Source organism: Cherax quadricarinatus, chromosome 39 (assembly GCF_038502225.1).
Source record: "Cherax quadricarinatus isolate ZL_2023a chromosome 39, ASM3850222v1, whole genome shotgun sequence".
NCBI classification, from domain to species: Eukaryota; Metazoa; Arthropoda; class Malacostraca; order Decapoda; family Parastacidae; genus Cherax; species Cherax quadricarinatus.
Genome location: NC_091330.1, coordinates 6,046,851 through 6,063,023, shown reverse-complemented (window position 1 = coordinate 6,063,023; position 16,173 = coordinate 6,046,851). Strand labels below are relative to the sequence as shown.

The window sequence follows — 16,173 nt, the reverse complement described above, 5'->3', positions numbered from 1 at the left end:
TTGGGTGATATTATTACACCCATATCTTTCACATATTCTCTGTTCTATTTAGTGATCTTGCATTTTTTATACTCTCTCTTGAGTTCTTCATTACTTCCATATTTAAGTATATAGTTGGAACTTATCATTACTGAATGCCTTGTTATTCTCTACTGCCTACTGGAAGACTTTGTTTATGCGGTATCATCCTGTAATTTTTTTTTTTTGTCCTTTACTGAGGTGATTATCATGCTTAATTTGGTATTATCTGCAAATGATGATACATAACTAGCAAGTGTTGCTATCAATGTCCACTATGAGGACAAAGAGTAAAGGTGCCAAGAGAGTGCCTTAGGGGTACTGACCCTTTTACTTTGCTAAAGCTGGATTTTACTCTGTTAACTACTGTTACAGTACTACTCTTACAGTACATTATCATTTTTTTTTTAACACACCAGCCATCTCCCATTGAGGTAGGGTGACAGTACAGTACATAAATATGGTACTTTAATTATTACATTCATGGGTAGTACATATAGGCTATAACCAAATTTTACCAACTATGTATGCAACAAATTTACTATTAACCCTAGATTAAGCTAAACAGTATCCAGCAAGCCACAGACTTTGCAAATCACCAAAGTCAGCGAGTTATCCACTCAGCAGGTTTGGGAACTTTTTAAAAGATAACCATGAATTATCCAACAAACATAATTTAGGTTTAGGTTAGGTTACTGCTTGCCTGTAATTTTACTAAATTTATATAGACTATGGAAGAACTTTTATGCAGTAGAAAAATATCAAAGACTTCTCTAGACTGACTGATGAATTGAGAATGTCTGAGAGATTATGTCACTAATCATTGACTGAAGTACAATTTTTTAATTCATTTGGATACCAATTCCACATTTTGACATTTATTTTTATCAAGTTTCTACAGAGGTTCAGGCAAAAAAAATGAATATCGAAGAGGTATTTGTTTAGTGTGTGTTCTTTTATAGTTTTCTAGGAAGTGTTTTAAGTCAGTATCAGTAATACAGTGTAGAACTTTGGGGATGTGGGGTAAGATAAGATATTGTTCAGATTTTTATCCATGGAGGGTTAGCCACCCAGGATAACCCAAGAAAGGCAGTATGTCAATGAGGAACTGTTTTATTTCCATTGGAGTTCTCTGTCTTGTCCCCCAGGATGCGACCCACACCATTCGACTAACACCCAGGTACCTACCTACTTGCTTCGTGAACAGGGACAGTAGGTGTATGGAAACACACCCAATGCTTCCACTCTTGCCGGGGATCGAACCACTGACACTCTGTGTATGGGGCAAGAGTTTTGCCTGCCAGGCCACAGGAATAAGTAAGTAAGTTTATTCAGGTATACACAAATACAGTTACATAGAATTATCATACATAGCAGCATAAGTGTAGAGAACCTAGGATAACCCAAAAAAGTCAACAGTCAAAAGTCAGTGAACAGTAACGTTTATGTATGGCATTAATATTTAGTAAGTTCAGTGATTTGAATAAGGGCATAGTGTGTTACCTAAAATTTGAGTTTAGTGAGAGTTCTAATAGCTGCCTTTTGTGTGCAATAACTTGGTCGAGTTGGAACCCGAAACACAAATTCCATAGGAGAAGCGTGGGTAAATGAGAACCTAGTTTTAGTAAAACTGATTACGAACAGTGAATTTTGGAGAATATACAAACAGTTTTTGATACTTTTTATATCAGGTGGATATAGGCATTAAATTTTAATTTATGTATAAGCAGACCACATTAAACTCATTCACACATTAAACCCATTCATACCCTTATATTAAACTCATTCACATCACATTAAAATACTTCAGGCTATATTTAACCCCTTCACAGCACATTATCAAACCCATTCACAGACCTATATCAAAGTTATGTAACATTAAACTATTGTAGGTAAAAAGACACGTATGCACTGATGAACACATTAATGAAACGTTTTGCCACTGTCTTTTGCCTACTGGTCAGTATCAACATAACAGTACTGCCGACATTAAACCCATTCACACTTAAGGCTGGGACGATGCCCACAGTTTTGCTGATACCAATACCATCAAAATTAGCCAAATCCCAATACAGATACTCTAGCACACCCCTAATTCATACCACCATAAACCCTTTTAGGGTATCACAGTAAATCCATTTATGCCAATATATTAAAATTTGTTTAATGTATTAAGCCAACTCAATCTAACATTAGCACTACTATAATAAGCACTTTACACTCCCACATAAAATCAACTCAATCTACCAAACAAAACCCTTCCTCATCACATTAAACTCATTCATATTATCACACTGAACCCCCTTCACATCACTATATTCACACCATACAAACAAATTCATGCCATAACCCATTAAACCCATCTACACTGCAGTATACCCCTTCCAACTCAATATTAAACCCATAACATTAAATTCATAACAGCATATTCAGCACAGTCACATCACAAACCCATTAACACCACCACGAACACATTCACACTGCCACATTATTATTACATTCATGGGGGAACACTGAATGGGAAGCATTCAGGTTGAGCCAGTTCCTTGGATCAAGAGCCCCTCACCAGTCTCAAGGAACCTCCCTTGAGTGATCACATACTGCCACAATAAACCTATAGGTATCACATATTAAACCTACTCACACCACTTTTAACTTATTCATACCACTATATTAAATCCATTCACACCTTTAAACCTATTCACACCATACATAAACCCATTCACATCCCAACAATAAACACTAACACCAGTACAAGAAACTCATTCACACCACATTAAACCCAGCAATGCCCCACATTAAACTACTCATACCCTCACAATATGCCCATTCACACCACATAAAACCCATTCACACTACACTAACTCTACTCACATGACCATATTAAACCCATTCACTACACCACAATACTCATTCATATTACCATGTTAAACAAATTTATGCCCCACAAAACACATTCACACCATCACAAAGTCATTCACATTACAAAGTCCAGTCACATCACAGACCCATGCACATCATCACAGACCCATGCACATCACAGCCCCATGCACATCACAGACCCATGCACGTCATCACAGACCCATGGACATCATCACAGACCCATGCACATCACAGACCCATGCACATCACAGACCCATGCACATCACAGACTCGTGCACATCATCACAGACTCGTGCACATCACAGACCCATGCACATCACAGACCTATGCACATCAGACCCATGCACATCATCACAGACTCGTGCACATCACAGACCCATGCACATCACAGACCCATGCACATCAGACCTATGCACATCATCACAGGCCCATGCACATCATCACAGACCCATACACGTCATCACAGACCCATGGACATCATCACAGACTCATGGGCATCATCACAGACCCATGGACATCATCACAGACCCATGGACATCATCACAGACCCATGGACATCATCACAGACCCATGCACATCATCACAGACCCATGCACATCATCACAGACCCATGCACATCATCACAGACTCATGCATATCACAGGCCCATGCACATCATCACAGACCCATGCACATCATCACAGACCCATGCACATCACAGACCCATGCACATCATCACAGACCCATGTACATCACCACAGACCCATGCACATCATCACAGACCCATGCACATCATCACAGACCCATGTACATCATCACAGACTCATGCACATCATCACAGACCCATGTACATCATCACAGACCCATGCACGTCACCACAAACCCATGCACGTCACCACAAACCCATGTACATCATCACAGACCCATGGACATCATCACAGACCCATGGACATCATCACAGACCCATGCACATCATCACAGACCCATGCACATCACAGACCCATGCACATCATCACAGACCCATGTACATCATCACAGACCCATGCACATCATCACAGACCCATGCACATCATCACAGACTCATGCACATCATCACAGACCCATGTACATCATCACAGACCCATGCACATCATCCCAGACCCATGCACATCATCCCAGACCCATGCACATCATCACAGACCCATTCACATCATCACAAACCCATGCACATCATCACAGACCTATGTACATCATCCCAGACCCATGCACATCACAGACCCATGCACATCATCACAAACCCATGTACATCATCACAGACCCATGTACATCACAGACCCATGTACATCATCACAGACCCATGTACATCATCACAGACCCATGGACATCATCACAGACCCATGGACATCATCACAGACCCATGTACATCATCACAGACCCATGCACATCATCACAGACCCATGCACATCATCACAGACTCATGCACATCATCACAGACCCATGTACATCATCACAGACCCATGCACATCATCACAGACCCATGTACATCATCCCAGACCCATGCACATCACAAACCCATGCACATCATCACAGACCCATGTACATCATCCCAGACCCATGCACATCACAGACCCATGCACATCACAAACCCATGCACATCATCACAGACCCATGTACATCACAGACCCATGCACATCACAGACCCATGCACATCACAGACCCATGTACATCACAGACCCATGCACATCACAGACCCATGCACATCACAGACCCATGTACATCACAGACCCATGCACATCACAGACCCATGCACATCACAGACCTATGTACATCACAGACCCATGCACATCATCACAGACCCATGCACATCATCACAGACCCATGTACATCACAGACCCATGCACATCATCACAGACTCATGCACATCACAGACCCATGTACATCATCACAGACCCATGTACATCACAGACCCATGTACATCACAGACCCATGCACATCATCACAGACCCATGTACATCATCACAGACCCATGTACATCACAGACCCATGCACATCATCACAGACCCATGTACATCATCACAGACCCATGTACATCATCACAGACCCATGCACGTCACCACAAACCCATGCACATCACAAAACCCATTCACATCACCACAAATCCTTTCACACCACCACAGTGCTCATTCATGCTACTACATTAAACCCATTCATTCCATATTAACCCCCATCCATACCCCCTTATAAAACCCATAAACAAAAACCCATCTATACCAGCCACATTAAACCCATTCACACCACATAAAACCCACTTATATCCCAGACACAGAACCCATCTATACCTCCCCACATAAAAACCCATTTGTACCCCTACGTACAACTCATTCACACTAAATTAAACCCATTAACATTAAACCCATCCATCAATTGAGGGTCGTCCTCTGCCCCCGAGATTCCTTAACCAACCTTAACTGCAGGGAAGCCTTGTCTTACCTTGAAATACTCGTTACCGTTAAGAGCGGCAAGATTATTCTCATATTTACTGTAGATAAGCCTAAGATGCTGGTAGGTGTCGGGTAAAATGTCTAGAATGAATGGAGGGGAGTTTTTCAAGTTCATTTTGGATTGCTGGCACTGTTTCACCACTTTGTCCATCAACTTCCACGTCTTTTCTAAAGTTCGTCTCTCTATGACCAGTTTGGGCGGAGCCATGGCATCCGTGAAGGCACCGTGTAGCCGTGAGATAAACGATGTAATATTTTTGGGCTGTCCGTTGCGTGTCTTTCCACTAGTAGCCATCTTGGTAGCACTGGCAGGCGGGCCAACCCTCCCGCCCCGCACACCCACACCACACTTATGAATGAACTTCCTTCCTTCCTTCCTTCCTTCCTTAATGGCACTTTAAAACCTGGACACTACACTATGGGTCATTAAAGCTGCGTGTGGCCTCCTCGCTAGACAAGAATGATTTAATGACTAAAATAGGGATTAAGGTAAACTCTGGGTATATATACACTGAGACATGTACACCTCTCGGTGTTGTGTCCTGTGAATGAACGTCCTCAATTAACTTTTTAGCCCCGTCGATTATAATGGGCGTAATTAAGGCTGATTGTCGCCTGTTCTCCAACAGTCATGGATGCTTTAATCCCTAAAATGAGGGATTAGGGTTAAACTCCCAGTGTATATAACACTGAGAAATACACCTCTCTCGGTGTGCATAACCTTGAATGAACTATTCCCATCGCACTGCCTAATTACATTTTGGCTCTCACATAGCCTCGTATAGGAGGAGTGTCTATGTCAGCATCAAACGACACACTGACTCGCTGGTGCACTCTACTGAGCGAGAATATGACGGGCGCCACAACTTCCTGTTAAATTAGATAATGATATCTCGAGTGATATGAACCGGATTTGATGCTCTGCTCTGCTTTCACACGTCCCATTTCAGTGTAGCACTCGAAATTACCATTACCCGTGACCTCACGTGTTTCCCATTATGAATGAAATGGTAAATATTCGAAGAGGTTGGCGGCCCTTGATTGAATATTTTGGGTTTGCGAATTTGCAAGGTGATTGTTTGTGTTGTAGGCGAGACTCACCCTTAACTCACTAGTCCATAAGGCTCACCTTTCCCATATAACCCCTACGAGCACACTTGCCCCGAGGCAACTTTCTAATACTATAAGTATCGTCATTTAACAGACAGAGTTCGATAGATTTTTCCATGTGTCTTTTGAATATTATTATTATTATTATAATCAAGGGGGAAGCGCTAAACCCGGAGGATTATACAGCGTCTTTTGAATAGACCACAGGCTATCCGCCACAACATCGTAATTAACCGCATGGTTCAGTATAATTGGGATATTGAGATGTGGCAACAGAATTCTCATTGGTAGTGTGTGTTTTTGTATCATATTGTGGTATCAACCTATCACGCAATCGACCTCTCGCGCGATGCACCTGGCATGCAATCGACCTGTCACGCACTTAACCTGGCAATTCACACAATCTACCTTTCAGGCAATGGAACTCACATGCACTCGGTTTCACATGCAATCGATTTCACACGCAATTGATACTAACGCAGTCGACCTCTAACACAGCTTCTCACATAATCTCTCACACAATCAGTTCTCACAGAATCAACCTCTCGTATAATCACCTCACACAATCAACCTCATACAATCAATCTCACACAATCAACTTCTCATACAATCAATATCACACAATCAGCCTCTCATACAATCAACCTCTCACACAAACTCATACAATCATTCCCTCACACAACCTCTCATACAATCAGTCTCGTACATCTCATATTTAACCTCTCATACAATCAGCCTCTCACACAATCATACAATCAGCCAGTCACACAACCTCTCACACAACAAGCCTTGCACGTAGCATTACATAGAACACAAATTAACATCTCTCATACCCGGGCACACTCGAGTACCTTATTATTAGATACACCGCATTGTAGGGCTATCCTGATCTATATGATATTTTACATGTTTATGGTTAGGCTTAGGAAAAGGCTTGGTTTAATATAGTTTGTTATCTTAATTATACACTTTAGTTATGTGTCTTGCTGGGTTACACAACAGAAGCGAGTGGAGAACTCCGGGGAGTTTGGAATAAAGGACCCCAATGGAAATAAGTCACTGTCTGACTTTTTTGGGTTATCCCAGGTTCTCTACACATATGCTGCTATGTATGATAATCTATGTAACTGTATTTGTGTATACCTGAATAAACTTACTTACTTAAATCTCCTTAAGGATGTAGCCTATGAAAGTCTCCTCTTTTGCAACAAGGTGTTGGATCACGGTCAGTACTGGCTATCTTTAGTATCAAAGACCATCTTAATAGGCATTTTGTAAATTATAACCAGGAGACAATAGTCCGACAAAATAATAATTTAATATCTTTAATATTAACGTGTTTTAAAAGAAGTAACAAATTCTCTTGTTGAAAAATACAGAATGGTACTTTTGAGTACAATAATACTAAAGGCCATAAGTTTATAACACAATTTATGAACATTTAAAGTGACATTTCCATTGTCACGAGTCGTGATTAACCATATACGTATATACATATACCCAGTGGTTTCAATCACAGACGGAAATGTCTCATTATAGGTCGACTCTATATATGTACAATTCTAAATTGTACATCCGTTCTCGAATAATCACCGGCTTTGGGTACGATAATCCTCCAAGTAAGAAGCTAACCTAGAGCTTGAGACATTTATCAAAACATAACAAGCGATCTTAACGAAGCAAGAACAAAATACACAGCTGAGATCTTGAATAAAATATTGGAGTGCTAATACTCCCTTCTTTCTGAATATAAGTTCGGCTCAGTTCAAATCAAGACTACGGTAATACGTAGAGGTCACGGTTAAATCCACTGATTGACTTTATAACGTCAGAGAAACTCGCAACCTTAGTTGATATCAAAATATTTAAGTCCAGAACTAACTGTCCATCACTGATACTCAGCGTAGCGAGAAAGAGGTTCCATCTCACCAACAGAACCGTTTGTTACCCAAAACTTGGGTCTAATCAAACTTCGAGAAGATGTTTCCAAGGCTAGAAGCAGGCTGGTACTCAGGCAACGCCAAGCTCAAGAGAGTTAAGTAAGCCCCCATGTGGGGTGAGCTGGGAAGACGGGACAGGCGAAAAATAGCGAAGAGGAGTGTCCACAGTCTAAGAAAAAGTGCGTGTGCTTAACCCAGCAGCTAGGCGCTCGTGAGACAAACTTGGAGAAAAAAATGGAAGAGAGTAAGCTGTGAATGCAAGTCTCGTGGTAGGTGAGGTCTTGAGTCATGAGAACTGGTAGTTTCTAGGTCGCAAGAGAGGGCAGGCAGGTAGGAACAACAAAGGGCAGCAGGCAGGTGGGAGTTATTGTAGTATTTGAGTAAGCAGGTTTGCAGTGGAGCCATTTTCAAACTTCTTGAAGCTGCTTCTGGAGAGGTGGTATAGTTTTGTCTTGTTGGCAAAAGTGAAACGAAGAGGCTTGATGAACTCAAGAACTTGGGTGAGTGTGACGTGAAGAGGTGAATCGCAGACATACTTGACTGTTCTATCACCGAGGCCTTTGTAGAGTTCAGAGCAGGTCATGGTGTCAGCATTCTAGGAAGAGGTGAAGAAAGTAAGGTTTTCCCAAGAGGGTCTGCTGATGTTGCTGTTTGCTACGTCGGTGGATTCGTCAGAAGATTCTGGTACAATTGTTTCTGCTGTGATTGTGTCGAGAGGAGGCTGAGAATCTAGAGGATTTGTGTCTGGTTGGTTGTCGGTGATTGTTGAGAGATGGTAGTGGTCATTAGAGTGGCTCAGGAGTGTTTTTTTGGGCGCAGTCAGGATTTGGGCCTGAAGTTGATGTGAAGTTAAGGATGTCTGGGATAATCTTGAGGAAGTCCTGTGATGGTGGCGAGTCAGGAAGTTGAATGTCGGCATGTTGTTAAGACGGAATAGTTCGTTAATTGCAGTGTTGAATGTGTCTGGGTTTTCTGCATTGGCGAAGTGCGCATACATCATGCAATACAGCACCTTATAAGGAGCAACGTCAGGGAGTGCAGAGAGGGAGTTATTGGACAGAGATGACTGCTGTGTGGCTTGGAGGATTCTGGCGGTGTCCGACTGGAGTTTTGAAATGGCGGCATATGTCGGCGATTTGGGGCTGTTCTTGGTTTCTTCTTTAATTTTCTGCGACATTACTTCTTTTCGTAGTGGGCATATGGCATCAAAGGCATGATGAGTACCCGTGCAGTTAAGACATGTTGGAGTGGCACTGGTGGTGGTGCAAGCTTAGAAGTCATGACCTTTTCCGCAGGTAGAACAGAATTTCTTCTCTTTAATGGGACAGTCCTTGGTTGAGTGTTGATAAGAGTTACAGTTCCAACAGGGAGAGACATGGGCGAAACGTTCAGGTTCTATGTGGCGTGGATGTATGTGGTAATATGAGATAGCTAGTCCATTAGAGAGCGCTTGGGTAGCCATATCTATGTTTGAAAATGTGATTTTGATCATAGATGAGGCATTGGGAATTCGTGTGATAGTGTCTACAGAGGTCCAGGTGTTCTGTTCTTCGATAGAGGTCTTCAGTTCATCCTCTGGTAAGGATGTGATTGTCTTATCCAATCGTTTAACAAAAACTGAACGTTTCGCCAGCAAGGAGGGAGACGGTGGTATGTCGAATTGACGGTCTCAATGTATTCATTGCAGTGTCGTCCATAAGTTCAGCTGCTTCATTGTAGTCGGTACAGATGACAATAAAGGAATCCTTGAGTGAGTGGATCGCTGTGAATTTAAGGTGTAGGCAGGTCCTTATAGCTGCAGCAAGTGCTAGTTTAGTGAAGTCATTTATAACACCACTGGCTGGTTTGATCTTAACACGATGTGCGAACATCGTCGAAAAGGTAGAGGTTCCCCTTCCCAACGGGGATCGTAGGGAGACTGTGATGATGAGAGTAGGAGCTACTGTGACTGCACACGGCAAGGTCAGCAGAGCGAATCCAGGGCAAAAGAAGGCAACGCCTCTACTCGGTTCATGGGACAACTACCCGTGAGACCGACTGGCTATTTTACGGTAGTTAGCACAGCAGTTCCCGACTTAATTCAATAAAACACATACTACATATATACATAGCTAAATAATATAAGGTCAGATGATATTATAAAGCAAGAAATTTTCATTATAGCTGTTAATGAAGATGTCGTGCCGAATAGGTAAAACTGGTCAATTAGCAAGAAGTCATTTAAAATTAAGTCCTTTCTAAAATTTTCCCCTATACGTTTAAAGGTAGAATTTTTTCCATCGTGTTAATGTAAAAATTAATAATTTTGTACCGAAAGTACCTTAGAAAACTTACCTAACCTTATTATGACAAGCGCAATTTAATTTAGCCTAATCCAACTAAATATTTTTTAGCGAAATTATTGCATACACAAATTTTTTCGCTTGCCTTATTTGGCAAGAAGAGTGTTGCTATTTAAGCAAAAATCGCAAGTTTTACCTATTCGGCACGACAAAGCTATAGACAATATAATATTAAGTGAAAATAAAAATATATGCCTATAATAACAAGTACCTGTATTCCCTGGAACGCAGGAGGGAGAGATACATGATTATATACACCTGGAAAATCCTAGAGGGACTAGTACCGAACTTGCACACGAAAATCACTCACTACGAAAGCAAAAGACTTGGCAGACGATGCACCATCCCCCCAATGAAAAGCAGGGGTGTCACTAGCACGTTAAGAGACCATACAATAAGCGTCAGGGGCCCGAGACTGTTCAACTGCCTCCCAGCACACATAAGGGGGATTACCAACAGACCCCTGGCAGTCTTCAAGCTGGCACTGGACAAGCACCTAAAGTCAGTTCCTGATCAGCCGGGCTGTGGCTCGTACGTTGGTTTGCGTGCAGCCAGCAGCAACAGCCTGGTTGATCAGGCTCTGATCCACCAGGAGGCCTGGTCACAGACCGGGCCGCGGGGGCGTTGACCCCCGGAACTCTCTCCAGGTAAACTCCAGGTAAACCCCTTGGGTCCCACGCAAGGGACGCAACATACACCCTATAATACGTCCTATGGGCGGTAGGGGCACATAATGAGTCCAAGGACTAGATCCCAACATTTTGAAAACTATGCAAGTTATAGTGGTATGGAAGTATTTACACCTATGTGAACAATTAACACTGATTCTGATATTTTAAAGTCAGGAATTCAGTCATTAAACCATTACAATATATTTTATATGTGGTTATGAGTTATTTACACTATTAAAAAAATTATGATTGAGAAAGTAGCTGTGCTTTATTTACAGTAGGCAAAGTCTGAGAATATTTTTCCCTGATTGGCTGGTAACATACCACTATGGATAAAATACTCTGACATTTCCTAGTCTTTGAATTCATTTTTTTTTTTGCTGCATTCCAGCACATAATGGCGCAGTGTGACAATAGTTCCTCTGGCAAACTTTACGTAAGTCTGCACCAGCTGGTGCATAACAAGCTTTCTATAAAGTAGCTTATACATATTGGGTAATCCTATGTTCAGGATGACCCACACGGGTTTAGAGTGCTTCATATAAATATAGCAGTACGATTGCAATGCAGGAAAGAGAGGACTGGTGTATTGTATATTGTATATTCATAAATTGAGAGAAGGTAAACAACATTGTACAACAGGGGAGATTATTAAAAAAAAAAATGAAGGAATAATGGGGAAGATGTTACAGTTGACTATCCTGATTAAAAAAAAATACCAAAGAGAAATGGGGAAAAAAGGGTGATAGCCAGAGAAGAATTAGGAGAATGAAGTGTAACTGGTGGACTCCAACAAGGATCGATTCTGGGACTGGTACTGTCCCTCCCTCATACAAAAATATGAAAATGAATAATGAATCTTATTTCCAAATGCAGCTTACAAAAGTTATATATACAAATAGTTACAAATACAGTTGTTATATATAAAAAAGTTACAGGATATTTGGAGATCCACAAATTATAGTATGCACAACATTTCGAATATGAACACAATAATACATATTAGTAAATAAGCCTTTTTTTTTTTTTGGTAACATTTTAGTGATTTCACTTGGTTTCTTCTATTAAACTGCTTTCTCCCGACACAAAAATTTAACCTAGATATAAAGCATGACGACTCGCCCTAGTTCCCTCCTGTGTATTGATCAGTATATTGATAAGTTATCAGTATGTTGATAGTTATTAGAATGACCATATTCTGATGGTTAAACTGCAACATTAACACCCCTCCTTCAGAGTGCAGGCACTGTACTTCCCATCTCCAGGACTCAAGTCCGGCCTGCCGGTTTCCCTGAATCCCTTCAAAAATGTTACTTTGCTCACACTCCAACAGCACGTCAAGTATTAAAAACCATTTGTCTCCATTCACTCCTATCAAACACGCTCACGCATGCCTGCTGGAAGTCCAAGCCCCTCACACACAAAACCTCCTTTACCCCCTCCCTCCAACCTTTCCTAGGCCGACCCCTACCCCGCCTTCCTTCCACTACATACTGATACACTCTTTGTTATTATCAGTGTGGCAGCTGTATTATGCTTCCATATGTCAATTTTGTGGCAGGTGGTCAAAGAGGCTACAGAGGCACATAATGGGTCTAGGGATTTGGTAAGTTCATTTAGGCACAGGTACACAATTATCATAGTGTAAATTTCCTGGGATAATAAAAAAAAAAGTCAAACAAAATTAATTATTTTCGTTGGGGTCCTCAACATTTTTGTCACTTAAGCAAGTTACAGTAGTATTGAACTATTTACAAATTTATTGCACAGCCATGAATTCAGTTACAAAAATATTGCAGTGTAGCTTATCTGTAGTTACGAGTTATTTACGACGACCAACATTGGGCATATTACTGTGGTTATCACTTATTGACAATCGGATAAGTGAGGGCATTTTTCCCATATTTTTTGTTCAATTATTTCGTTTGAATTCTTGACCACATCGGCCGTCACCTCCCTTATCCCCCATGGCAGGATGACGGAAAGAAACACACTTACCATTGTTCATTCAACAGCCTTCTGACCAGATGTGTACGGGTATCACAAATCACGACAGCTTGGAGGTTCTACCAGTACATAAATTTCTTATTATAGATTAAACTGGAAAGTTAGAAATATATGAGTATTCTAATGAGATTGTTATTTGAGGTTGTGCCGTGGTTTAGCAGGAAAAAAAAACTGTTATTTTCCCAGTTTTTGTGTCGAGTTGTAGCTGCGTGGGAGTGAGTTTGAGTGGTGGATAATTGTGGGAGCAGGTTGGTGCGATGTGGAATGTGGGAGGGGTACAGGAGTGAGTCGGTGAAGCGTGAAATGTCCAGGACAGACCTGTGACCAATTTCAAGGGTACTTCTACCCTTCAGAGCACGGCTTTTTTTTAAGTTAAGCAAAACTGGATACATCAGCAGAGTGCTGCTACCGCATTCTTTATGATAGTCACACTGAAGGAACAAAACCTAGCGGGATGGCTTACACAATGTTGAAATGTCAGCCTGACTTCGGAGACTTCAGTGGAACAATCAAGTACAGTATTCCATTAAAGATTCAGCGGGGACAGGAGTTTCAAAAGCTTCGTTCCAGTAGAGCTCAGGCCGAAGTCAGGCTTCTTTTTTTTCCATATATTTTTATCCAGGCTGTTGCTGCTAGCAACCCGCATGCTTATGTAGCTATCAAAGCCTGGCTAATCTCGTAATTGTAGGAGAGAGTGGTCTAGTGAGAGTGAAGTTTACGGGGAAGTGTTGCAGGGGTTTGGAAATTAGGTCAAAAGGTTAAGAATGAGTTGATGGGATTCTTGGAGAGAGCCGGAAGGGTGTGGAATTTATTTATTTATTTATTTTTTTTTATTTATTAACAATTTGAGCATACATACAGAGGTACAAAAAAATACAGATAAGAGCAGCATGCCAAAGCCACTTATACTATGCATAGCATTTCGGGCTGGCTTAAAATTAACTAAGCAATGATGAAATCAGTGATAATACATTATTGTAAACAGATAACTATAAAGCACAAATGAGTATTACAAAGACAGGTCATATGGTTGCATGCATTGTTGTACATTCAGTCGTATGGAGTATTCTGTTAGGTAGTGTATTTAAAAAATAATAAAGTTAGATTGGGTCCTAGGTTTAACATTTATGTGATATAATTGTGAGTAACATTTAAGATATACAATTTATAAGGTTCAGTTATTCAGTATTTATTTGGTTTTGGGTGAGTAAGTGATCTTTGAGAAGAGACTTGAATTTATAAACAGGTAGTGTTTCTTTTATATTTACAGGTAATGAATTCCAGATTTTAGGGCCTTTTATGTGCATTGAGTTTTTGCATAGTGTGAGATGGACACGAGGAACATCAAAGAGTGATCTGTGCCTTGTGTTATGGTCATGTGTTCTGTTGAGGTTGGCAAGGAGATGTTTGAGGGGAGGGTTAATATCAGTATGTAATGATTGTTAGGTGAGTTTGATGAGCGTGGAATGATTGTTGGGGTGAGTTGGAGGAGTGCGGAATGATTGTTGGAGTGAGATGGAGGAGTGTGGAATGATTGGTTGGGTGAGTTGAAGGAATGTGGAATGACTGTTGGGGGGTGAGTTGGAGGAGTGTGGAATGATTGTTGGGGCGTGAGTTGGAGGAGTCTCCCTGGCATGCTGGCAGATGTAGTTTTCCACCACCACTTCTATCATCCTGGCCTTTCACATTTCCGGTTTTCTGTGTGGATCCCAGTTCACTGAGTCTAGTCCTACGTGGTTGAAATTTCCTATGATTGGTAGATTTCCTTTAGTCACATCGACTCTTTCTGCCATTTTCACTAATGTGACAAACATTACTTAATCGTTGACTCGAAATTCCCGGAGAACAAAAAAAAAAAACACATTGAAGTGTGTTGAAGTTCCTGTTTTGGTCTCCCACTGTTCGGAAGTTGACTTTTCAATGAAAAAAAAATAAGTAAACCTATGTAATGCCATGGAAAGTAAACTTTACCTATTTATCATTGCTATACTTTACTTTTGTTCCTTAGTCTCGACTGAGAGAAGTCTGACTTAGCAAAAATGTGACTGCGATATTAGAGTTTATGTCTTGCTTTTAGCAGACGGAGAATCGAGCCTCCACTAATCCTTTTGCTGAATCTACTCACACGCGATTAGCTCTTCACGTAACTATAGATTAAGCAAGCTTATTTAGGCACAGGTACACATAAATATAGTTATCATACATAGTGTAAATTACATAGGATAGCCTGGTGGCTAAAGCTCCCGCTTTACACACGGAGGGCCCGGGTTCGATTCCCGGCGGGTGGAAACATTTCGACACGTTTCCATACACCTATTGTCCCGTTCACCTAGCAGCAAATAGGTACCTGGGTGTTAGTCGACTGGTGTGGGTCGCATCCTGGGGGACAAGATTTAAGGACCCCAATGGAAATAAGTTAGACAGTCCTAGATGACGCACTGACTTTCTTGGGTTATCCTGGGTGGCTAACTCTCCGGGGTTAAAAATCCGAACGAAATCTTATCTTATCTTCTCTTTCCATTTTTTCTCCTTTCTTTTATTACTTTATATCCTGCTGGGAATATTGCATGTTTTATCATCTCTCCTAGTTTTGTCTCCGTGAGAGCTACGATATTTGGTGTTCCATCTCCTATTCATTCATTCCATTTGTTATCCTTTGATATTGTGTGTGTACTCACGTACCATTCGTTGAACTTCTTTTCTCTTATTGTAATCAAGTTTGAATTTTCCTAGTTGGCTGCTT

General features: G+C 41.1%; 2 protein-coding genes across 4 annotated transcripts in view; one reads left to right on the top strand and one right to left on the bottom strand.

Annotated features, from left to right (window-relative positions):
- Cbl (E3 ubiquitin-protein ligase CBL) overlaps positions 1-6,173 on the bottom strand; it is a 131,007-nt gene extending 124,834 nt beyond the window's left edge. For both annotated transcript variants that reach the window (XM_053787478.2, XM_053787479.2), the window contains exon 1: positions 5,350-6,173. In XM_053787478.2, the coding sequence (XP_053643453.2) occupies positions 5,350-5,655 (306 nt within the window). In that variant the 5' untranslated portion in view covers positions 5,656-6,173. The remainder of the gene's footprint in view (positions 1-5,349) is intronic.
- Positions 1-16,173, top strand: part of S2P (membrane-bound transcription factor site-2 protease) — a 243,114-nt gene that overhangs the window by 158,028 nt on the left and 68,913 nt on the right. The window lies entirely within an intron of this gene.